This window comes from Mesoplodon densirostris, chromosome 18 (genome assembly GCF_025265405.1).
Source record: "Mesoplodon densirostris isolate mMesDen1 chromosome 18, mMesDen1 primary haplotype, whole genome shotgun sequence".
NCBI classification, from domain to species: Eukaryota; Metazoa; Chordata; class Mammalia; order Artiodactyla; family Ziphiidae; genus Mesoplodon; species Mesoplodon densirostris.
The window spans coordinates 53,256,717-53,281,246 of record NC_082678.1 but is presented as its reverse complement, the minus strand read 5'-3'; the positions used below and the strand labels follow the sequence as shown (position 1 = coordinate 53,281,246).

The window sequence follows — 24,530 nt, the reverse complement described above, 5'->3', positions numbered from 1 at the left end:
CTAAACACTGCCCTAATCCCACCCAGCAAATCACCAGAAGAACCAAACTGTTTCCAAGTAATCTAACAGTGTCCCAGAACAAAGCCCTCAAATATTTACAGGAATACAAAATATCCAGCACTCAGAAGATAAAATTCAGAGTGCATGGCATCCAATCAAAAATTACCAGGCATGCAAAACAGCAGGAAACTATAACCTAAAACGAGAAGAAAAATCAATCAAACTGATCCAGAACTGACACAGATTATAGAATTAACAGACAAGGTCATTAAAACAATTGTTTTAATAAAATATGGATTATTTTATGAATAGAAATGAAAAATATAGTGTCTGAGGTTTAAAAAAATACACTTGATGGAATTAACAGTTCAGACATATGCAGAAGAAGAGTAAACTTGAAGATATAGCAATAAAACTACCCAGAATGAAATATATGGACTTACCTGGTGGTCCAGTGGTTAAGACTCCGAATGAAATACATGGACTTACCTGGTAGTCCAGTGGTTAAGACTCCATGCTTCCACGGCAGAATGAAATACACAGGGTTGGGGGGGGCGGGGGGAGATGCTTCATCGAAAGAACAGAATATTAGGATGCCATGAGCCAACTTCAGGTGGCCTAATATAAGTGCATGTGGAGTCTCTGTAAGAGAGAAGAGGAGGGAAAATATTTTAATATTTGAAAAAATAATGGCTGAAATTTTTTCAAATTTGATGAAAACTATAAACTCATCAACAGACATCAAACACAAACATGAAGAAAACTATACCAAGGCACAACATGACAAAACTGCTTAAAGCCAGTGATAAAGAGAAAAGAGACAGAGGAAAAAGATGAGGATGCATCAGAATTTTTGTCAGAAAGTGCAAGTGAGAAGACAGTGGAGCACCAACTTTAAAACTTTTTTTACTGAAAGGAAAAAAAAAAAAACCTGTCAACCTAGAATTCTGTATCTAGCAAAGGGTATCTTTCAGAAACCAAAGTGAAATGAAGACTTTTTTAGGCATGTCTGAAGATATGCACTCATAGGAAATGTTAAAGGGAGTCCTTCAGGCAGAAGGAAATGTGGACATACCCCCAAAGAATGAAGAGCAAGGGAAATGGTAGCTACATGGGTAAATACCTACACTTTTTATTATCGTTTAAATCTCTTTAAAAGATAATTGACTTGACTGAACTGCAGTGTTCATAGCAGCATTCTTCACAGTAGTTAAAGGTGGAAATAACCCAAATGTCCATCAACAGAAGAATGGATAAAGAATATGTGTGTCCATTCAGTGGAATACTGTTCAGCCATAAAAAAAAAAAAAGGAATGAAATACATGCTACAATGTGGATGAACCTTGGAAGATATTGTCTAAGTGATAAGACACAAAAAATCAAACCTTGTGTGATTCCACTTCCGTGAAATATCTAGAACAGTCAAATTAATAGAAACAGAAAGTAGAATGGTGGTTACCAGGGGCTGGGGGGAGGGAGTAATGGGGAATTATTACTTAATGGGTATTGGTGTTCAAATATTCTATGGAAAAAAGATCAACTCAATACAATACAGACTTTTTAACAAAAGAGAGAGCAGCTTGTTTTAAACTTAGAATGAAATACACGTCTCCAAGAAAAGCTTGCTGGCAGTAGCTTGGGCTGGTTACCAAAGTGTAGAGTCTAATTCTGAACTCCTAGATCCAGAAACTCTATTTTATAAGTATACCTAGAGCTGATCAGACAACCAAGAAATGACTTTTGCTAACCAGATTCACACACCCACACAAAACAGTATAAGCCATGATGCCAGTTTTTGAATTTGACAAAGGAATGTACCATTTTAGTGAATTCATTTAGTGAATTTATCTACTATCTAGGATACCTTCCTTTCTAGTATCAAGATATCTGGGAAGTCAAATTAGTCATCAGAACAACTGATCAGAGAGAGTTGGATGGTTTTGAGAATTACATCATCTGCTATAGAAAAGCCTGGCATCTCTGATTCTGTCCTTCTAGTGATAACAATTTGATGTCTGACAGCCTGTCTCTCCCTGGGTCCTACTGCATAAAAACTGAAAACTTTTTAGTCATGCTTCTGTATTTCTAAGTTCCATGCAAAATAATACAGTGTATTTCTTCACATTATAGCTTAGATAATGTCATCTTTAGAAAATTTTCAATCCCCAAGGATGTACCGAGGGAAACGATATGATTTTACTAAAGCCCTCTTCTTTATGCTTTGGTTCTTTTAGAAACAGCCACTTTCCATTAACTACAATTATAAAATGTCCTTTAAGGTGGGAGACCTGTGTAAATAGTTAGTTTCACCCATAATGTGTCCTCTCCTGGTCTGACTCCAGGGAAACTTTATCTCTGGCCCCCTGTGGAGTTGATGAAACCTACAGACAGATCCCTGGAAGTGTTCAGGCAAGAGCAAGCGATAGGGATTTTTCTCTGGTTGAAGGTTTTAGCTTGGGTAATAGAAGACATCAGATGAGATCTTATCTAACACTGAGTCTGTGATCTAGTTTTTCTTTTACATTATGAATTTAAGAGGAACAAAAATTGTGTCCCTATGCCAGAACTACTTTAAGTAAGTCTGAATTTACAAATTCACATGTGTACGTAAGACATTTGTCTTTGCCGTTTTGATTGAGCTGAGTTATGCAACTCAAAGGAAAAGTCCTTCGTTACATCAATGTCCTTCCCACTCATTTGATTCATGCTTTAAGGATGATTTGAGTTGCTAAACCTCAAGGTAAAGTCTTATGACCTGTCCTCTTTAGAAATTACATTTCTACATTAAAAAGAATGAAATGTTTCTAAACAGTGCTTCAGTGTAACTGCTGCTTTTAGGTTTTTGTTTTGTTGGTTTCCAGATTAACTCATGGACACATCCTAAGAAGGGCTATACCCTCCACTTTACCACCATGCCTGTTGTTTTTTTGAATCTTGTGTGACCTTGTGAAATTATGCAACAAGTTTTGTTTTTTTCATTTTCTTTTGCAACACACTCATATATTTCTCAATGTGATTTCACAAAAGATGAGGAGCCCTACTTTTACTTGTTATTCAGATTCCATTTTAGATGTTCTCTGTTTTCCATACTCTACAAATGACTAGTGTTCTCCCAGAGGGTTTTCACAAACCAATGTTCCATTGAATATGAACTTAGAAAAATGCTGATGTAGAAGCTCTGCAACCACCTTGTTTCAACTCTTATGACAAGTGCCAGTTCTTTTATGGCAGAAACCGTTGCTATGTGAAGTAAATAATTACTACCAAGACGGGTTATTACTTTACCACATAGACTCGGTTTTTCTCTTAGTTACAGATACCATTTTTGTCAAGTTGAAGACTGGAAAATATGCTCTGTGTAAAGGAATGTTTAGAAAATGGACTGATTTCTAAAACTATGAGGCAAAGGGGAGAAGACAATAAAATTCAAACTAAAACTTGAAGTTTAGTTTGCTGTATCCTACCTATAGCAATATATTCCACTATATCCTACCCTACCTATCCTAATTTAGTTAACTGTATCACAACTATACCTTCTAGTCTACTAAGGGGAAGGTTCTTAGTGGGTTCTTTCGTTGTTTTTCTTTTGCTTCCCTTTTCCTTTCAGTCACTGAGACACATGACATGGTAGTCATTCAGAAATTTTTAGTGCTTGGTAGCTTGATTTAAATATTACCCAAATCTAATATTGAACCGTCCTAATCAGCAAGTTGTTAACTACTTATTTACAAAAATATCCTGTGGTTAATTCTGTCTGTTAGGAAAAGAGGTACCTGCAAATGTGGGCATTCTCTGACTCTCTAACAAAGTAGCACTCTGGAGCATCACACACGTACATTTTCTCCCAAACCCATTATCCAGTTTTGTTTTCTTTATGTGAAATTATATTTATATTTATTTATATTATGTTTTTCTTTCTATGAAATTACTTTCACTTTTTAGTTTCTTATCTATCTCAATTCCCATCTATCAGTCTCAGACTCCTATTGTAACAGAGGACTTCATGTCATTCCTTTGTATGTCATCAGCAGTTTTTAAAGTGCTTGAAAATGCACATTGTAAATTTGGGGGGAAAAAATTATCAAATTACTTAACTTGAGTAAATGCTTACCGGTATAATTTTTTTTCAATTAATAGGAGTCGGGTGCTGGATTTCAAAATGTAGAAAAAAATAAGCTCAATCCCGTCTTTAGGTTTCTGGTAATAAAAAGACACGTTTCTCAATGAAACTGTGAGTCTAAAAGAGATTTTAGGGACTTCCCTGGCGGTCCAGTGGTTAGGACTCCGCGCTCTCACTGCTGAGGGTCTGGGTTCAATCCCTGGTCAGGGAACTAAAATCCCACAAGCCGCACAGGGCAGCCAAAAAAAAAAAAAAGTTTTTAAATAAAAATAAATAAAAGAAAGCTCAGAAGGGTAGCTACTACCAAGCAACACAGCGTTGCAAATACAGACTCGGAACCACTGAGGACAGCTCCTCTGGTCTGTTGGCACTCTATGTGCAGAGTCTTGTAGTGATGGCTGGTTGTAAAAATCTTGCCCTCCAGGGATTTAGACTCTGAAGGGAAAAATTTAATTAATGCATGGAAAAGATACTTTATGAGAGAAAAGAAAACGTACAAGTAAATCTCAATAATTTCAACAAGGAGAATAAAAAAATAACAAAACAGTAATCTGTGTGCTTATATAGTACATGCCATGTTAGGGAGCTTTTCACGACAGAGACAGCTGACTAATAAAATGGCTGCCAGCCTCAGAAGTAAAAAAGTGAGAAGTCCGTGGTTGCTCTTTCTTCAGTGAAGACATGAAGTTTTTCCACGACCCAACTGGGCAGTGGAGACTGAAGCTGTTGAGCCACTGTGCTTCCACTTGCCACTGGGGAAATGCTTTTCTTACATAATGCGTCCTCCTCAGTGTGCTGCAGCCGTCTTCCATCTTTACCAGCCAGACAGTTCCTGTCGTCAACACTGATTGGCTCATGTAGGGAAGAAGACTTCTTGAAATTATCCTGTGGGATTATAAGTGCTCTCAAAGCCTGTTGACTTCTCTGGTGGTGCAGTGGTTAAGAATCTGCCCGCTAATGCAGGGGACACGGGTTTGAGCCCTGGTCTGGGAAGATCCCACATGCCGCGGAGCAGTTAAGCCCGTGTGCCACAACTACTGAGCCTGCACTCTAGAGCCTGTGAGCCACAACTGCTAAACCCGTGAGCCACAACTGCTGAACCTGTGAGCCACAACTACTGAACCCGTGAGCCACAACTGCTGAAGCCTGCACACCTAGAGCCCATGCTCCGCAACAAGAGAAGCCACCGCAATGAGAAACCCACGCACCACAACGAAGAGTAGCCCCCGCTCGCCGCAACTAGAGAAAGCCCACACGCAGCAATGAAGACCTAATGCAGCCAAAAATAAATAAATAATTTTTAAAAAGAAAGTAAAAGCAAGCTTTAAAAAAAAAAAGTGCTCCCAAAACCCATTGGTCAGCAAGGATGTATTAAGTCCTACAGGTTGCCCACTTCTGTACTAGGGGGCTGTGAGGTACAAGAAAGTAGGCACCATATGGTCATTACCCTCAAGGAGCTTCCAGGCAGGCTGGAACACAGGAGTACTGTTCATGAAATAGTAAGACAATAAATAAAAACCTGCCCTGGATATCTGAGATTCTACATTGTTCTTGTTCTGTTCATGCATTTGTTTGTATTGCGGTATAATTTATGTACAGGTAAATGCACAGATCTCAAGTATACAGTTCACTGAGCTTTGACTAGTGCACACGCCTGTGTAAATCACAACCCCATCAAGATACAGAACATTTCCATCACCGGAGAGAGCTCCCTCAGCTCCCTTCCCAGCCAAGCCCCACCACTACCAAAGGCAACCACTGTTCCGATTTCTTTTACCACAAATTAGTTTAGCTGTTTCTTAACCCTCATTTAAAAAAAAAAAAAAGAAATCCTACAGTTGTATGTGAGATTTTTACTTTGTTTTGAAGTGAATTTGTTAGTCTTATTTATGACTATTTTGATAACTTATTTGTAGCTATTTTATAAGGAAAGCAGCTTTTGGATAGACTTCCAATTTTGAGACAATCTATAACCTTTGATATTGGCTCAGTTAATTAGAGCTTGATTAGTGAGGATATAGTCAGTAGATTTATTATCACAAGATTAATAAGTAAAATCAACCTCTTTTGCTAAACATAGCTTCAACTATAAGTTTAAAAAACACAGCATTCTACACAGCTATTTTAGCAAGTATATTTTTCATGACAAGCATCCATGGTCTAAAAGTTACAAGTCAGCTGTCCTTAAAATTATTAAAACATACCAATTATTAAGTGAGAACGTCTGCTTTCTAAGAGACTAGGGATAGATGTAACTGAATTGTCTTGGTTTTAAAGCATCGGCCAACCTTCCTCCCTATCATTTCTCCAAGCAAAGAGTAATGATGTAGCCAGTGTTTTCCTTTAGCAAAAGCACTTAGACTGGGGCTTCCCTGGTGGTGCAGTGGTTGAGAGTCCGCCTGCCGATGCAGGGGACACGGGTTCGTGCCCCGGTCCAGGAAGATCCCACATGCCGCAGAGCAGCTGAGCCTGCGCATCTGGAGCCTGTGCTCCGCAACGGGAGAGGCCACAACAGTGAGAGGCACTTAGACTAATAGTTTCTCCTATTCTCAGGTATCCTGCTTTAAAAGTAAAACCTGTGCTTTTTGGTTTCAGGGTCAGTTTTTTGTTTCATTCTTAATTCTGCATATATCCTATATATTGATTCTACAACCGTGTTGTAGAAGTTCAGAAAAAAGCCATGAAAAAAGTGAAATAATGTCATTTGTGGCAACATGAATGGACCTAGAGATTATCATACTAAGTGAAATAAGCCAGACAGAGAAAGGTAAATAACATATGATATCAGTTATATATAGAATGTAAAAACCAAAAAAAGATACAAATGAACTTATTTACAAACCAGAAATATAACCACAGACATAGATAACAAACTTATGGTTACCAAAGAGGAAAGGGGTGGGAAGGATAAATTAGGAGGTTGGGATTAACATATACACACTACTATATATAAAGTAGATAACCAACAAGGACCTACTGTATAGCACAAGGAACTGTACTCAATATTTTGTAATTACCTATAGGGGAAAAGAATCTAAGGAGCTTCCCTAGCAGTGCAGTGGTTAAGATTCCACGCTTCCATTGCAGGGGGCACATGTTCAATTCCTGGTCAGGGAACTAAGATCTCTCATGCAGCACGGCATGGCCAAAATAAATAAATAAATAAATAGAATCTGAAAAATAATAGATACACATATGTATAACTGAATCACTTTGCTGTACACCTGAAATTAATACAACATTGTAAATCAACTATACTTCAATTTTAAAAATAAATAATTTTTTAAACATTTTAATTAAAAAATTTTTTTAAATAGAAAAAAGTGATCATTTTTTACTAGAGGAATTCAAGAGGTTTTATAATAGAATGAGAAATTGAGCATTATCTTGACATATACATGGATAAAGAGAAAAAGGAGGGAGTAGAAAATCATAAACATTTAAGAGAGAGCATGACATGAGGAAACCTGTCAGAAAGGAGCCAGAGCCCTTGAAGAAATATGTAAAGTCAAATAAGTAGAATAGTGGCAGATAGGAAAACTTGTAAGTCAGATAAAGGAATCGTAGACTCTGAGTGTCAGGGTACCTTGGAGATCCTTAGACTTCCTATTTAAAGCCCTTCCCTTCCACCGCACCCACATCAGATGTCTATTTAGCTTACGCTGAATCCTTCCTGTGTGGGCACTTACTGCCTTCTCATATGGTGCATTCTTTTTATGGAGAGTAATAATAACGAGGAAATTATTTATGCTATATGCAATAGGAAGGCACTGTTTTTGAATATTTAATCTTTTTTATTTTGTATGTTACAGCTGTACAGTGTAGTGATTCACAATTATAAAGGTTATACTCCATTTATAGTTATTACAAAATATTGGCTATATTCCCCATGTTGTACAATATATCCTTGTAGCTTATCTTATACCTAATAGTTTGTACCTCTTAATCCCCTACCCTTATACTACCCCTCCCCTCTCCCACTGGTTTGTTCTCTATATCTGTGAGTCTGCTTCTTTTTTGTTATCTTCACTAATTTGTTGTATTTTTTAGATTCCACATATAAGGGATATCATACAGTATTTGTCTCTCTCTGACTTATTTCACTTAACATGAGTAGATTTAATGTAGAACATGTAGATTCATAAACATGTTTTAGGGAATTTAATCTGAAATATACCTGCCCAGTGCATTAGGAGAGGGACAGAATTAGTTGTTTCAAATAGCTTTTTTTTTAACAGCTTTATTGAGATATGATTCACTTAACATACAGTGCACCATTTTAAAGTATACAGTTTTAGTGTGTTTAGAACTATATATCCGTCACTACAACCAATTGCTAAACATTTTCATTAACCCAAAAAGAAACCCCACACCCCTTAGCTGTCTTCCCCGCAAACCTCCCATCTCCTCCAGCCCTGTGAAACCACTAACCTATGCTCTGTTTCTATAGATTTGCTTATTCTGGACATTTCATATAAATGGAATCATACAACATATGGTCCTTTGTGACACTCTTCTTTTACTTGGCATGTTTTCAGGGTTCATCCATGTTATAGCATATATCAGTACTTTATTCTTCTTATTACCAAATTATATTCCATTGTATGGGTACATCACATTTTATTTATTCATTCATCAGTTGATAGATATTGAGGTTGTTTCTACCTTTTAGCTATTATGATTAAGGCTGATATGAACATTCAGACACACGATTTTGTGTGGATATGTTTTCACTTCCCCTGTGTATATACTTAGGAGTGGAATGTCTGAGTCATATGGCAATTCTGTGTTTAACCATTTAAGGAGCTGCCAAACTATTTTCTAAAGCAACTTCATCATTTTGGACCCCGACCAATAGTGAGGGTTCCAGTTTCTCTACATCCTGGCCAACATTTGTTACTGTCTTTTTTATTATTGTCATCCTAGTGGGTGTGAGGTGGTATCTCACTGTGGTTCTGATTTACATTTTCCTGATGGCTAATGATGTCAAGCATCTTTTCATGTTTTTTACAGCCATTTGTATGTCTTCTCTGGAGAAATGTCTCTTCAAATTCTGTACCCATTTAAAATTTGGGGGGGTCTTTTTATTATTGAGTTATATACTCTAGATACAACGTATATTCTATTCTTTATATATTCTAGGTAAAAGTTCCTCTTCAGATATATGATTTACAAAATTTTCTCCTATTCTGTGGGTTGCCTTTTCACTTTGATTATAGTGTCTGGGTTACGTGTTTTTAGTTCTTTAATTCTTCTGTGTTTTTCTTGTTTTCCCTGTTAGATGGTAAACTTGTGAAATTTACATTGTAAAATTCCACAAATCTGGAAACACTCCTTTTCCATCTCTGTTGCATCCAGACAGTGGTCATAGGTGGTGCACATCTATTGCAGAATCTGACTCCACAGCCAGCCACCTCTGCTCCTAGATGTTTTCCTGACAGATGATTTGATTTCATTCTTGATGAGATATTATGGTTTATTATTTTGTGTTCTTACAGGTGAACCGCTTTAGTAAGGTGGAAGATCGAGCAATTTTTGTCACTGACCGTCACCTGTATAAAATGGATCCCACTAAGCAGTACAAAGTGATGAAGACTATCCCTCTATACAATGTAAGTGTTCTCTGCTTCTCTCTGAATAAAGGATTCTTAACCTGGTGTTCATAGACCACGAGTGGGTCACCAGACTGATCACTAGAACCTCTGGGGCTTTAGGGAGTCCGTGAATTCCTGAAATTTTCTGCCAATCTCATGTTTTATACAAAAGTACGATTTTCTATAAGGAGGATCAGAGGTTCCAATAGAATACGAAGGCATTTTGTTTTAAAGTGTAGGACTCTGCATTCTGCGTGACCTTTATTACCAATCCTAGTCACTACTTAAATGTTATGACATGAAATGTATTTTCTTACTGATTTTCGTAAGCCTTGTTTTTATGTGGAAATGGAATCAGGTAGAGAAACAGTACAGAATTACTTTATGAAAACGTTACCTCTCTTTTAAATGTAGAATGTATGCTGTTTCCAGAAGTTATTTTCACCAATATATTTTACCTCTGATCTAAACCCGCTTAGTTATTCACTATCTCCATGGGGTTTTCAAATTCTGTAATCATTCCTTATTTGAAAGATGAAATTTGGTGGGTGCCTCCTTGAATTTCAATTTGAGACTTAAAAAAATGTTTTTATCCTGCTGTATGGGGTCTGCTTTACAAGTGATTGTTTGTTCTGATCTTGAAAAAGATCTTCCTGGACTGCTGGATCTTTCCATGTGTCAGGTGACTTTCCTCTGTCCTCTTGTTCTTAAAGAGGGAGGTCTGGGTTTGTCCAGTCATGGGATCTATGAGGAGTATTATTTAAAGATCGTTTTAAATCCTTCTGGCCTCTGCAAAAGGGAATAGGAAACATATTGTTTTATAGTTTTATTTCATTAAATCAGGAGTCCTGTTGGCTGTGCAGTTCAATGAAGACACACTATTCCTGGCTTTGCTAAATAATTTAGAACATCCCTGCGGGCCTGTCACCTGACGATGAGGCTGAGATTTGTGTCCGTCACCCAGTCCCCCCACCCCCCACACACATGCACACACACCTTTCTCCCTTTCAGTAGGAAGGTGAATGGATTGCAGCTAAGAAGGAAATGATGTTCTAAGACATTCTTGATCGTATGTGGTCTTCCTAGCAAAGACTTGTAATCTTATGTAGCCATCACAGTTTAAGCCTAATAACCCTGCAGTCTCGACGAAGGAGATGAAGGAAGATACAGGAGAAAACCAAATTTTGTCAAAGTCTAATAAAGTGTACTTTATTTCTTTTCCTTACTTTCTATTCAAGGGAAATCAATCAGGCACGTGATACGAGTTCAATAAGTAGTTAACCAGGTCTTGGAACCAAAGTTATTTTCCCAAACTACCTTCCTTTTTCATGTTGACTGGTGTATATTTAGAGTCACTGTTCCCCTTCATCATCATTATCATCATCAGTGTTATCAATAATATCATATTATACAAAAATTAACCATGTTTTGCCACGGAGCAACTAAGCCCATGCACCACAACTACTGAGCCTGCGCTCTAGAGCCCACGAGCCACAGCTACCGAGCCCGTGTGCCACAACTACTGAAGCCTGTGTGCCTAGAGCCCATGCTCCACAACAAGAGAAGCCACTGCAACGAGAAGCCCGCTCACCGCAACTAAGAGTAGCTCCTGCTTGCTGGAACTAGAGAACGCCTGCTCGCAGCAAGACCCAACACAGCCAAAAATAAATAAATAAATTTATTTTTTAAAAAAATTAACCATGTTTAACACTCGTAAAGGTAAACGATGTGAATAGGATGGATACACACTGTCACAGATGCTGTCGGTACTCTGCCCACCTCCCCTTGTATTCCCTTACCATTTTTGTACACAACAGCCTAACTTCTGACAGCCAACACCTTTGTCGAAAAGGCTTCCCTCAGGCTGCCAGAGTCCACAGAGGGCTGGAAACGTCCACCCACCCCCAGCCACCCAAAGGACTAGTGGGCGTGGGGTATAAATGCTCCATCCCCACCATTCATCGGTCACAATGATTCTCAGGTGTGTTTAACACCATTTGCTGGAGCTTTCCTGTAGGAATCAGCTGCGCTGCCCACCGTGTTAGCTGCTTAGTAACGGGTCCTACTGGCTGCTTTCCCTTCCTGAGCCACCTCCCCACTCCCTTCCCCGTGTACCTGCACCTCCCGAATCAATTCTGAGGCTCATCCGCCTTTGTCTCGGGACCCGCTTTGGGGAGGAACTACCCTCTTAGGAGGAGCAGATTGAATGGGGCACAGGACTTCCAGCCATGTCTACCTATAAAAATGTTGTTCAGTCTGAAGCACACCCAGCCAGGTATTGTCTGGATCATAGGGACATGGGTGTTTGTTATTTTATTCTTTATCCTTTTTGTATGAAATGTTTTGAAGTTACAAACAAGGTTTAAGACAAGGAACCTTTAAAAATGATCCTGCTAATAGCAGGGATGAAGAAGCCGGGAAGGGATGAAGGAGAAAGATTTCAATCTTAACTGAGTTGAGTTTTAGGTATTGGCGAAACTTGTAAGTACATACCCCGTAGATCACTGGCGTCTAATACTGTAAAGGAGTGGCGGGTAGCGCTCAGCATGTAGGATAAAAATTTAAGAGCAGACAGATGCATGTATAATTGGAGGCTGAAGTTATGTGTCTAGAGGGAGAAGGGGCGGCTGATTTGAGAACATCCATGCTTAAATGGTGGGGAAAAGGGAGTGGCTGAAGGAAATGGAATAAACAGGAGACCTCTTCTGTCTGGACCTCCACCTTCTCCTCTCCTAATGTGCCACACGAGCTCTCATTTCCCTTCAGTTCCATAAGGTTATGAATTATTCCAGGGAGGAACAGAGCTTTGGGAACACTGTGTTTCAGAATCAAGTTGGAAAGTTTTCAGAAATGAGAGTAATCGGTGGAAACATACAGCTGAGGATCCCACAGTTACGCTTCCCCTTCTCCGCTCTTCATTCCTCCTTCTGCCTGGGCGCCTTTCCTGTGTTAGTTGGACTTTTCTGGCTCCAGGGAGGAGATTGGTATTAGCGGGAGGGGGAAATTCCCCTCTGTCCCTGTCGAGTTCCTGTGGCTGGACTCATAATGAAATGGACACGAGGCAGATTCACAGGAGAAAACCCAACTTAGTTTTGTGGGCACAGGAGATCATAAAATGATGCACAGAGAGTGACCAAAAGCAGGTAACTTTTACATCTTTGTGTATAAAGAAACAGTAAATTTGTGAGGATCGGACAGGACAGAGAAACTTAGGTTCGGGTGCGTAATTATAAGGAATTTAAGCAAAGATTGGGCTTGGGTAGTAAATTAGTAAAGAAGTAGCAAGGTTTATTTATACAGGCTTCTCAGACCTGAATTCCCTATCTCTGACGATAATGATGTCTTTCTACCTCCCAGCCCAGGGAAGGCACCTTTCCCATGAGAGGTTTATTTCCTAGTTGCAGAGAAACAGGAGCATCAAAGTGTCCTTGCATTGGTTGTTTCTTAAGTAACTTTAATTCAAAACAAAATCGATATGCCACTGAGACATATTTGGGGGCCTGCCCTGGGCCCCAATATGACTATATACTATCTCAAGTAATGCTTTGCTTTGTTTTTGATAAAGGATACACGTGGTAGTAAGGGAAAGGAATCTCATAGACACCCAGGAAGCTATTCAGGTTTTAAGGCAGCTCTGAGGGAGCATATTATTCCGTGGCCCCCTCAGCAACATGTTGCTTAAGATGGTCTGAGTTTCTGCCCATCTCTGTCTCGACTTCTCCTTGTGTGTCTTCTTACTAACAATTACCTTTCTTGCCAGATGGCCTGGGCCAGTGCTAGGCTCAGGTCTGAGTCAGCCAACCCAACAAACCATTAGAGTTTCATCCTGCAGTCACATTGAACGCCGTGTCTCCGATGAGGCCTCACCATAGCCACCAATTCTGCAGGATCCAAACTGGTACTTCAGCTCCTTGTCAAGCCCTTGCAAATCTATGCATAGTCTTCCCTGACTTCTCCTAGCATAGCACGGATAATGACTCCAGTTCATTTGAGGTGTAAATGATCTCTTCCCTCTACAATTTTTGACTGTCGTCCTTAGGCCCCAGCCACGTTTGGACCTGCTGATCATTGAGGTGGGTCATTAGGTTTTCCTAGTGGGAACGAGTCAGTGGGAGAGCAGTGCTTCAAATAGGCTACATTCATCAGGCATCCTTGGGTCCTTGGACTCTTCCACCTACCGCCCTTCCACTTGCCAGGGTCCCAGTCTTTGTCAAGCAGGACCTAAATTGCGCCCATGGATGACCACCATAGGTAAGAGTTCAGCTGATGCTGCAGTTTGACAGCGTGTCTAGCCAGTTTTTGAACCTGTGCTTTCAGCAGAAAAGTATTTCCTCAGTTTCTTTACAGCTCCCAGCCAGGCAATATGGGACCACTTTTTGTTGCTTTCCTAAGGCACCATAAAACGTACCCATCCAATTCATTGTCTCTATCTTCTAAGTCATTGAACTTCTGTAAAGCAGCAGCACCTAAGTGCCCCAAGCGCTTAACTTTAATGGGCACTTGGTGTAATTTAAGTAAAACTGAGAGCACTGGGTTGGCAGACCCTTGGAATATTTTATTGACATGTAGCACATGCTCTACTGCTATTCACATCTGGGCAAATATTTTCCCTTATTGAAGTATGCCCTACATGCAGAAAAATGCACAAGTCTTAAGCGTATAGCTTGACAAATTATCACAAAGTGAGTTCACCTGTGTAACCATCCCCAACATCAAGATATAGGTCATTAATAGGACTCCCCAAAAAACCACACATGTCCTCTCTCAGTCGCTACCTCTTCCTTCCTTTTCAGAGGCACACTTTTGCTCGTTTTGAACTTAATGTAAGTGAAATCAAGCACTGTGTATTCCTTTTTGTGTTTCTTTCACCATTATGTTTACGAGAACAGCCCCGTTATCTCATATAATTCTAGTTTGCTCATTTTCATCACTGTGTAGCATTTCCTTGTGAGAATATACCACAGGTTGTTTATCCATTCACATGTTGATGGATATTTGAGATTTTTAAAATCACTCTTCTGCATGTCTTTTGGTGTCTATATGATGCATACATTTTCATTGGACAAACGCCCAGGAGTGAGACTGCTGTTGAATTTTAGTAGATGGTTCCAGTTTTCCAAAGTAGTCATACTGGTTTACAACCCCCATCCCCACCCCAGCAAAATGGGAAAGTTCCAGTTGCTCCATTTCCTCTCCAACCCTAGGTACTGACAGTCCTGAATTTCAGCAATCCTAGTAGGTATGTGGTAGTTATGGTTCTAGCTTAATTGAGACATAACAGACATATAAGATCTTATAAGTTTAAGGTGTACAGTGTGTTGATTTGTTACATTTATCTGTTGCAATACAATTACCGCCATAACATCAGGCAACACCTCCATCACGTCACATAATTGCCTTTTCTTTTTTGTAGTGAGAACATTGAAGATCTGATTACTTGGCAACTTTCAAGTTCTGTAATACTGTATTATTAGCTGTAATCACCATGCTGTATAATAGATCCCAAGAACTTATTCATCTTCTATCTGGAAGTTTGTACCCTCTGACCAATATCTCCCCATTTTCCCCACCCTCCCCTGAGCCCCTGGCAACCACCACTCTCTCTGTTCTTCCCAGCTTATCATTTTTAGATTCTACATATAAGTGATATAATAGAGTATTTGTCTTTCTCTGTCTGACTTATTTCCATTATAATGCCCTCAGGATTCAGCCAGGTTGTTGCACACGGCAGGATTTCCTTCTTTCTCACGGCTGAACAATATCCCATTGTGAATGTATACCACATCTCTATCCATTCATCCATTGACGGATACACATTGTGGGTTTTCTTTGTAATTCCCTTATTACTAATAAGGTTGAGCCCCTTTCTTTGTGTTTATTGGTCATTTGGATGTCTTTGATGAAGTGCCTGTTCAAGTCTCTGGCTGTTTTTCTGTTGGGCTGTCTTTTAAAAATTGATATCTAGGAGTTCTTTTTATATTCTGCCTGTGTGCCCATTGACAGTTACGTGTGTTGCAGATATTTTCTTCAGCTCTGGGACTTGCCTTTTCATTCTTTTAGTGTTGTCTGTGAACAACATTTTTCATGTTGATATAGTTCAGATTATCAGTTTTTTCCTCTAAGGTTGATGCTTTTTTATTTTTGTTTAAGAAATCATTCCCTATCCCAAGGTCGCCAAGATATTCTCATCTGCTGTATTCTATAAGCTTTATTGCTGTGCCTTTCACATGGACATCTTACGGTCCACCTAGAATTGATTTTTGTGTATATGCGAGGCAACAGCCCAGGGTTTATTTTTTTCCCATATGGGTAAACAGTTGAAAAGACCATCTTTCCCCCATTGCTCTTCAGTCCCACATTTGTCCTAAATCAAGTGTGTCCATATGTCTCTTCCTAGTTTCTCTGCTCTGTTCTATTGGTCTATTGTCTATCTTTGTGCCAAAGACAGTTTTAGTTACTGTTAGGCAAAGATTTTATGAACTCTAAAATTATAATAAATTTCCAAAATCTCTCCCTTCAGTTTCACCCTCCTCCCAATATAATGTTCTCATTAGCTGTATCCATATGAAGGAAAAGAGAGCTGGGGATGCTGGTAAAGTAAATCCTAGCAGAAGGGACAGCTTGCTGTTTACCCATTTTCTTTGTCAAAAAGTCAAATTCCTGGGCTTCCCTGGTGGCGCAGTGGTTGAGAGTCCGCCTGCCGATGCAGAGGACACGGGTTCATGCCCCGGTCCGGGAGGATCCTACATGCCACGGAGCAACTGGGCCCGTGAGCCATGGCCGCTGAGCCTGCGCGTCCGGAGCCTGTGGTCCGCAACGGGAGAGGCCACAACAGTGAGAGGCCCACGTACCGAAAAAAAAAAAAAAAATCCCATCTAGGTTCATATTTTGAATTTGGTAGTTACATCTCTTTTAGTCCAAAACTGTATCTCTACACACACACCCATTTTTTCATGATAATGACTTTTTAAAACAGCATTACTGAGGTATAATTTACTGTTATAGGCTGAACTGTGTTCCTTCAAAATTCATTTGTTGAAGTCCTAACCCCCAGTACTTCTGAATGTGACTGTGTTTGGTGACAGAATCTCTAAAGAGGTAATTAGGTTAAAATGAGAGCATTAGGGTGGGCCCTGATCCACTGTGACTGGTGTCCTTATAAGAAGAGGAGATTAGGACACAGACACATACAGAGGAAAGATCATGTGAGGACCCAGGTTGAGACAGACATTTGCAAGCAAGGAGAGAGGCCTTGGAAGGACCCAGCCTTGCCCACACTTTGGTCTTGGACTTCCAGCCTCCAGAACTGTGAGGAACTAGATTTCTGTTGTTTAAGCTACCTGGTCTGGTACTTTGTTATGGCAGCCCTGGTAAACGAATACATTTAGAGTACTTACCCCAAAATTCACCCATTGTAAGGTACAGTGCAGTTACTTTTAGTAAACTTACGCAGTTGTACAAACATGACATGATTCCAGTTTTGGAACATTTCCCTCACTCCAGAAAGTTCTCTCATGCTCATTTGCAGTAAATCCCCACTCCCAACGTCAGCCCTAGACAATCACTGATCTTTCTGTCTCTATACTTTTACCTTTTCTAGAAATTTCATGCACACAGAATTAAACAATAGATATTGTGTTGTGTCTGGCTTCCTTTACTCGGCATTTCGTCCATGTTCCGTATGTCATTCATTGGTCCTTTCGTTTCATTGCTGAGTAATATTCCATTGCATGGATCTACTATATTTCATTTCTCTATTCACTAGTTGATGGACATTTGGCTGCTACATATGTTCTCATACAAGAGTTTACATGGGCGTGTGTTTTCATTTCTCGTGGGTGGCCATCTATGAATGGAATTATTCCATATGGCATTTGTTTAACTTTGTAAGAAACTACCAAACTGTCTTCCAAAGTGGATGCTCCATTTTACATTCCCTTCAGTATGAGACTTCTGGTTTCTCCACATCCTCACTAACACTTGGTATGTATGACGTTGAGTTTTTTTTTAAGGGACAATACTTTATTATTATTTTTTTAATTATTTTTTTTCTTTTGCGATATGCGGGCCTCTCACTGTTGCGGCCTCTCCCGTTGTGGAGCACAGGCTCCAGACACGCAAGCCCAGCGGCCATGGCTCACGGGCCCAGCCGCTCCGTGGCATGTGGGATCCTCCCAGACCGGGGCACGAACCCGTGTCCCCTGCAGCAGCAGGCAGACTCTCAACCACTGCGCCACCAGGGAAGCCCTATTTATTTATTTATTTATTAAACATCTTTATTGGAGTATAATTGCTTTACAATGGTGTGTTAGTTTCTGCTTTATAACAAAGTACATCAGTTATACATCTATCCCCATATCTCTTCCCTCTTGCATCTCCCTCCCTCCCACCTTCCCTATCCCACCCCTCTAGATGATCACAAAGCACCGAGCTGATCTCCCTGTGCTATGTGGCTGCTTCCCACTAGCTATCTCTTTTACGTTTGGTAGTGTATATATGTCCATGCCACTTTCTCACTTTGTCCCAGCTTACCCTTCCCCCTCCCCATATCCTCAAGTCTGACATTGAGTTTTTAAAGAGTCCAGCACTGGTCTCGTCTGGATTTGTCTGATTGTTTCCCCATGGTTCATGTAACTTACTCTCCTAGTCCCTGTATTTCCTATAAACTGGAAGTTAAATCAGGAGGTGTTAATTTTGTTTCAGTAGTACACTTCCACATACTTCAGATTATACCTTGCATCTCAACAAAGAAGGCACACATACAGCAAACTCTGCCTTGTGGATCACCTTTGGAAAATGTTTCATTGTAGCCAAGCTATTATTATGTTGCCCTCACTGTAGCCTAAATTTCTAACTGCTTATAGAACAGATCCCATGTTTTCCTGTGAACAATTAGAATTTAGCATAAAAAACTAAGATAAATATTGCCATCAAGTATTTACCTATTAATAAGTTGCCCATCAATAACAATACCTGTTATTTTCAGTTTCTTTTCCCAGTCTCTTTTTATAACAAAATTCTTCCAATGCTTTGCTGTTTGATAGTTCTTTTTTTTTAAGTTTTCACAGTTTATTAATCCTCTTATTTAAAATCTGCACAATTACAGCAGATAAAGTCACTGCATAATCTTTACTCCTTCTTTCTGTCACCACCATCAATGGCCTTTACAGTCCCCCTGACTTTGTTCATTCTGTTCTTGTGTTCCTTTCACTGTTTTCTTGAAGTCTTTTTCTTCTCATACAGGCCATGGCTTGCAAGTCTATGTATGGCTTTATTTTTCTTTGCATCATCCAAGGAATCGTAAATCACACCAAAGCCATTTATCTTGCCACCACCTAGTGTAGTCTTGTACATTTTGTCTGGTCTTTCCCAAATTTCTTAGATACTGTTGCCTTTCCAGGATGAAGGACATCAGTGACCATTTGTTTCCATAGTTGGTTGGTCATGAACTTCCTAGTCCAGATAGTTACTGTGTCATTCCTAATGGTGGTTGATCCTCAGGCAGCCAGGAAGGAAAACCTGGATACTTCTTATATGTTTCTACAACTATTCTCTCTCTTCCCCAAACCTCTGGCAACCACTGATCATTTTACTGTCTCTATAGTTGTGCCTTTTCTAGAATATCATGTAGTTGGAATCATACGGTATGTAACGTTTTCATTCTGGCTTCTTTCACTTAGCAATAAGTATTTAAGGTTTTTATATGCCTTTTTGTGGCCTGATAGCTTATTCTTTTTATTGCTGAATAATAGTCCATTGTATGGATGTACCATAGTTTGTTTATCCATTTGCCTATTGAAACATCTTGGTTGCTTCCAGTTTGGGGCAGTTATGAATACAGCTGCTAGAAACATTCACATGCAGGTTTTCGTATGGGCGTGAGTTTTCAAATCATTTGGGTAAATACCTTCAAGTGCAGTTTTAGCTCCTGTGATAAGGCCAAATTTGGCTTTATAAGCACTACCAGACTGTCTTCCAAAGTGACTGTCATTTATGCAGTCCCCCCAGCAATGATCGAGAGTTCTGTTGTCCTCACCAGCATCTGCTATTACCAGTTTCTTTTTTTTTTTTTTAATTTTAGCCATTCTAACAGGTGTGTAGTGGTATCACGTATTTTTCTATTACCCTAAATTATATAACCCAGCACACACTGGGGTCTCAGTCAATCTTTAATTACAAGAATCATCTCTCCCCTCTCTGTGGTTAGTTGGTTTGTGTTCAGGAGATAATGACTGACCTTTACATAAGCCTAAACAAAATATAATTAAAAGATAAATTTGAGACCTTTTTTTCCCCTTCCATTAGCAAAAATTATTCAATCAATTTATCATTTAGCCATGGTTCCAGTCACTCTTCACAGGAAAGATAAAAATAGGAAACCGTGAAAGGTTTTTGAGAATACCCTCACAAATGGCATGGTCCACTAACTGTACACAGCAATCTGAGGATGAAACACTCAAGTTACAGGTGACCCCTTTATTAACTACGGAGTGACTTTCTAGGTACAAATGCTGCATAGTTAGTTAGGTTAGGAATCGGTGTTATTGTCAAATTAGTGTCACCCCCCTTGAGTCACTCTCGACACTATATTTGTAAATGGTAATATCAAAATAAAGCATTAATTCCAAAACAGTTGTCAAGAAAGATTAAAATTTATACAGGGTGGGCGGCAGTGGGATCAGAATCCAAATGTTTTACAAAGCAGGGAGACTCGTGGTAGCCTCAGCTTGATGCAGAGAACAAAGGCAAAAAGTAGCCCACGCGATTAGCCACGTTGTGTGCAAAACTCTGGTCACAGCCTCTTTAACTCCGTGTATCATCCTAGAGATCACTATGAATCAGTGGGGAAAATTTGCACCCCATGGCTGTGGCACATTGCTCGAATCAATGCACTGTTGCCCCTGCCTTTTGAGTTCCTGTGGCCATGGACTCTCCCCAGCCGGCGCTCAGGGAGCTGATTGCCAAGACTGAGTTTAATTTGCGTAAACATGAAATCTGTTCACCGGTTTCGAGGGAGACCGCATAAACTGAAACATTTAACCTGACCTCAGCTGGAACTCCTCTCACCCTTTTGTTGGGGGAACTGTGTTGGTTTTGCCTGATGGGTTGGTTTGAAAAATATTTGAATCTACCCTTGAATGCTATTTGATATAGTCCCTTTTTATCAGTATGGGCTTGATGGCTAAGGAAGCAGCCAATTAATTTACACAAACACCTCCTTTAGTTCTATGGAGAATACGAAGCAAGCGGGCGGGTGAGAGAAGAGAGACAATTATCTGAAAGGGTGTGACTGTTTTGTAGAGGTAAATGGATTGTACTTCTGCCAGGCATAATGCTTTATTACTCTATCTGACAGTGACTGGCTAGAAAGATACTGTTTCATGTGGAAGATAGATTGTCCTTGTAGTACGTTACAGGGCTGAATCCTGCTAAAAATCCATCCGCCTGCTGGCTGTGCTCCCCATCACCATTTCTAAAGCACCCTGCCCTCGTGGCATTGTCCCAGGAGAAGGTGTTTCCATGGTAATCTCAATGGAGGCAGTCAGCTGACGTCTGGCACCGCCTGAGCTGGTGCGCGCCAGCCTTCTCCTCTCTCACTCCTCCCTCGAGCCTTTAAACTATATTTATTAGTCCTCTTTAAAGGAAAGTATATAACCCCTTAATGTCAGACACTGAGTGCACTCGGGTTTATTTATTTATTTGGGTAACAAGCTTACTACCTTCCTAATTAATTCTCAGAAGTTCCTGCAAGCTGTATTATTATTTTGAATATCTTGTGCAAACGTTTATATTTTTGCCTGTTACAACAAAGAGCATTGCTTAGCAATATTGGGTATTTGGAAACCTCCGTTCTTAGAAAAAAAAGCAATGTCTATATTAAAGAAGAATTTTAAAAGATAAAGATGTTAGGGTTTCAGTTTAATTTTTCAAGAATCTTTTCTTGCTCTGATGCTGTGGCAATGAAATGGTCCACTCTCCTTGTAATTTCTTTTAGCACTCCATTATTTTATGATTGGATTTGAGTGAGCCACATGGTTTTAAAATACTTCTAAGAAATGTGACATCTAGCCATGTTATCTCATTTTTTTTTTTAATGAGAGAAAAAAGTCAGAATTTCAGAGCTAACCTGAAATTGATTGTTTTCCTGACATGTGTTTGGAAGTAAATGCCTTTTGTTGTACCGGTTAGAGACCACCGCTTAATGCTAAACCATACTAAATAAGCAAACTGACTTACAGTGTCAAAAGTCAGTGCTTTGGGACAGGAGGTAGAGTCCATTTTGATTAGTACTGTGTGTGGAAATTCAATTACAAATGTAAAAGATGTATCAAAGCGGTGTCTGAAAGCAGCAATCATTAGAACCAATGCATGACTCCTTTGAAAAGCTATCTCGCTAAAGAAACACAAAGCCTTTTAAAAAATAAAGCATAAGGAAATTAGTATGACGCCGCCTCATTTATCCAGAGGTCAGATTGCTAGAAACAAGATCCTTTTAAAACAAAGCCCTGAATGGAGGCGTGCACATAAAAGATCTGTGCATTTGCAGAAACAGAGGTCACTAACCTTGCAGTAATAGGTTTCCTTTTACACAACTGTCTTATCAGAGCTCTCTTTTCCGCAGTCAGCCTTTTTGAACACCTACTGTGTGCTGTGCATTTGCCAGGCACTAGCAGTGGAATAGTCTGTCACTCAGTCTGCCCACAGGCCCGTGGGAGAGGCAGAGAAGCAAACCAGCCCGCCCAACACAGGCCTGTGGCAGCTATATAGGTACAGATGACTGTACCTTCCTCTCCAGGGGAAACTGTCGCTCAACAAGGTAAAGTAATGGCCCAAGGTCACAAAGCTCACAGGCAGTGGCACCTGGCTTCCGTTAGACCCTGGAGCCCTCAGAATCACAACCCTGATGGTAACCTCCTATCACCGCTTCCCATTTTATGATGAATAACGCATACAACTCAGATCCTATTTTAAGAAGAGGAAAGAAATAGCAGAACTAACATTAGTCACATGCCCAGTGTCAGGCATTTATTAGGAGATTTTTTTCTCTTATAAATTTATTTATTTATTTGTTTGTTTATTTATTTTGGCTGTGTTGGGTCTTTGTTGCTGCACACAGGCAGCTACTCTTCTTTGTGATGCGCAGGCTTCTCATTGCGGTGGCTTCTCTTGTTGCGGAGCACGGGCTCTAGGCGCACGGGCTTCAGTAGTTGTGGCTCTCGGGCTCTAGAGCGCAGGCTCAGTAGTTGTGGTGCACGGGCTTAGTTGCTTTGCGGCATGTGGGATGTGGGATCTTCCTGGACCAGGTCTCGAACCCGTGTCCCCTGCATTGGCAGGCAGATTCTTAACCACTGCGCCACCTGTTAGGAGATTTGAATATACTGTGTCTCCATCTTTATAAGAATTCTATGCAGGAAGTTAAGTATCATTTATCAATGAATCACTTGAGTTTCTAAGTACAGTACTGGTGAAAATGGAGTTTACCTCCTGCCCCAAAGCCCTGACTTTGGACATTATAACTGGATTTGCTTAGTACCATTTACCATAAGCAGTCGTCTCTAACTGTTACAATTCCCAGAGGTATTGGTCACTAGGGTAGGATTTCAGTACAGATTTTCAGACACCAGAGCCCAAAAGCCCTAGTGAGCCATAATGCTAAGCATCTTCTGGCTTAGTTGAGTGTGATGCTCTCTCTTTTTTTCTCTCCCCCCATTCTCCTTGTTTATTTAGGTCTTTCTTACAATATTAATTGCTTCCTAAAATATTTCTTCGTAACCTTTTGAGGATAAGTGACTTGTAGGCCTTGGGGATCCCGCAGGAAATGACATAATCAAGAGAAGAGCTTGTGTACCAGTCGTGTTCTACCTGTCAAGGACTCTCAAGGTGTGGTGCATTAGGGTACAAAAAGAAAAAGAAAAAGAAAACCTTTTGCTTCATTTCTTTTGGAGAAAAAAAAAAAACAGCACTTGGAATCGAGCTGCCACATTATACTTCCATTTGCACAGCTGTTTCTCTCTTAATTGCAATCCTGTCTTTCCCAAGAATAAACATGTAGGAAAAGGTACCATAGTCTCAGGCCAGAAAAAAATATGGTGCTTTCACTGCTAACCTGATACTTAGGAGATTTGAATTTGATTTCATTTAGTTTCCACTTTTCAGGCCCAAATCAAAAATGTTTGTAGCTTCTAACTCGGGGGTTCTCAACCTTGGCTGCACATTGGAATAGCTTGGGGAGTTTTTAAAAAATTCTGATACCCAGGCCACATCCCAGACCAATGAAGTTGAGTCTCTGTGGGCACCGGCATGTTTTAAAGCTCCCTAGTGTGCAGCCAGGGAGGCAATTCACTGATCTAACTATTCTGTTAACCAAATTTATTCACTTTTGTCGTTCTAGCTATTTCTTGGAATCATCTGTTGAAAGTTGGACTTGCCCCCAGATTCAGTTCTGCCATTAGATTTTTCTCACCTCTGTGTGTGTGTGTGTGTGTTTGCTTGCGCATGCAAGCACACGGGCATGTGCACACATACGTGGGAAAGTGACAGGGAGAGAATGTGTGTGTTTTCTGGAAAGCCTCGGGATCCTGTGATCTGTATCAAAAATTAAATCTTCTTGAAGGTACTGACTGGTTTCATGTTTGCAGATGGTCTCATCGGAAGATCTTCCTTCAACAAGAGTAGGAGAGATAATCACTTTATATTTGCTGACTTTCATCCCTTGTGATGGACGTCACCATACACTGTCTCGCTTGACCCTCCCCACCTCACTGGGAGGCAGTCCTGCACTGGTCCTGAACCCTTAGGTATTAAATAAATGAGCT

At 40.0% G+C, this 24,530-nt stretch overlaps 1 protein-coding gene and 1 pseudogene across 7 annotated transcripts in view; one reads left to right on the top strand and one right to left on the bottom strand.

Moving 5' to 3' along the window:
* Positions 1–24,530, top strand: part of MYO1D (myosin ID) — a 348,552-nt gene that overhangs the window by 195,432 nt on the left and 128,590 nt on the right. For 6 of the 7 annotated variants that reach the window (XM_060082677.1, XM_060082679.1, XM_060082676.1 and 3 more), the window contains exon 20: positions 9,619–9,732. In XM_060082677.1, the coding sequence (XP_059938660.1) occupies positions 9,619–9,732 (114 nt within the window). Of the gene's footprint in view, positions 1–9,618; positions 9,733–24,106; positions 24,146–24,530 lie in introns of those variants that run through there. The other variant, XM_060082682.1, reaches the window with a different exon arrangement.
* Positions 18,844–24,017, bottom strand: LOC132478442 (small ribosomal subunit protein eS24-like; annotated as a pseudogene).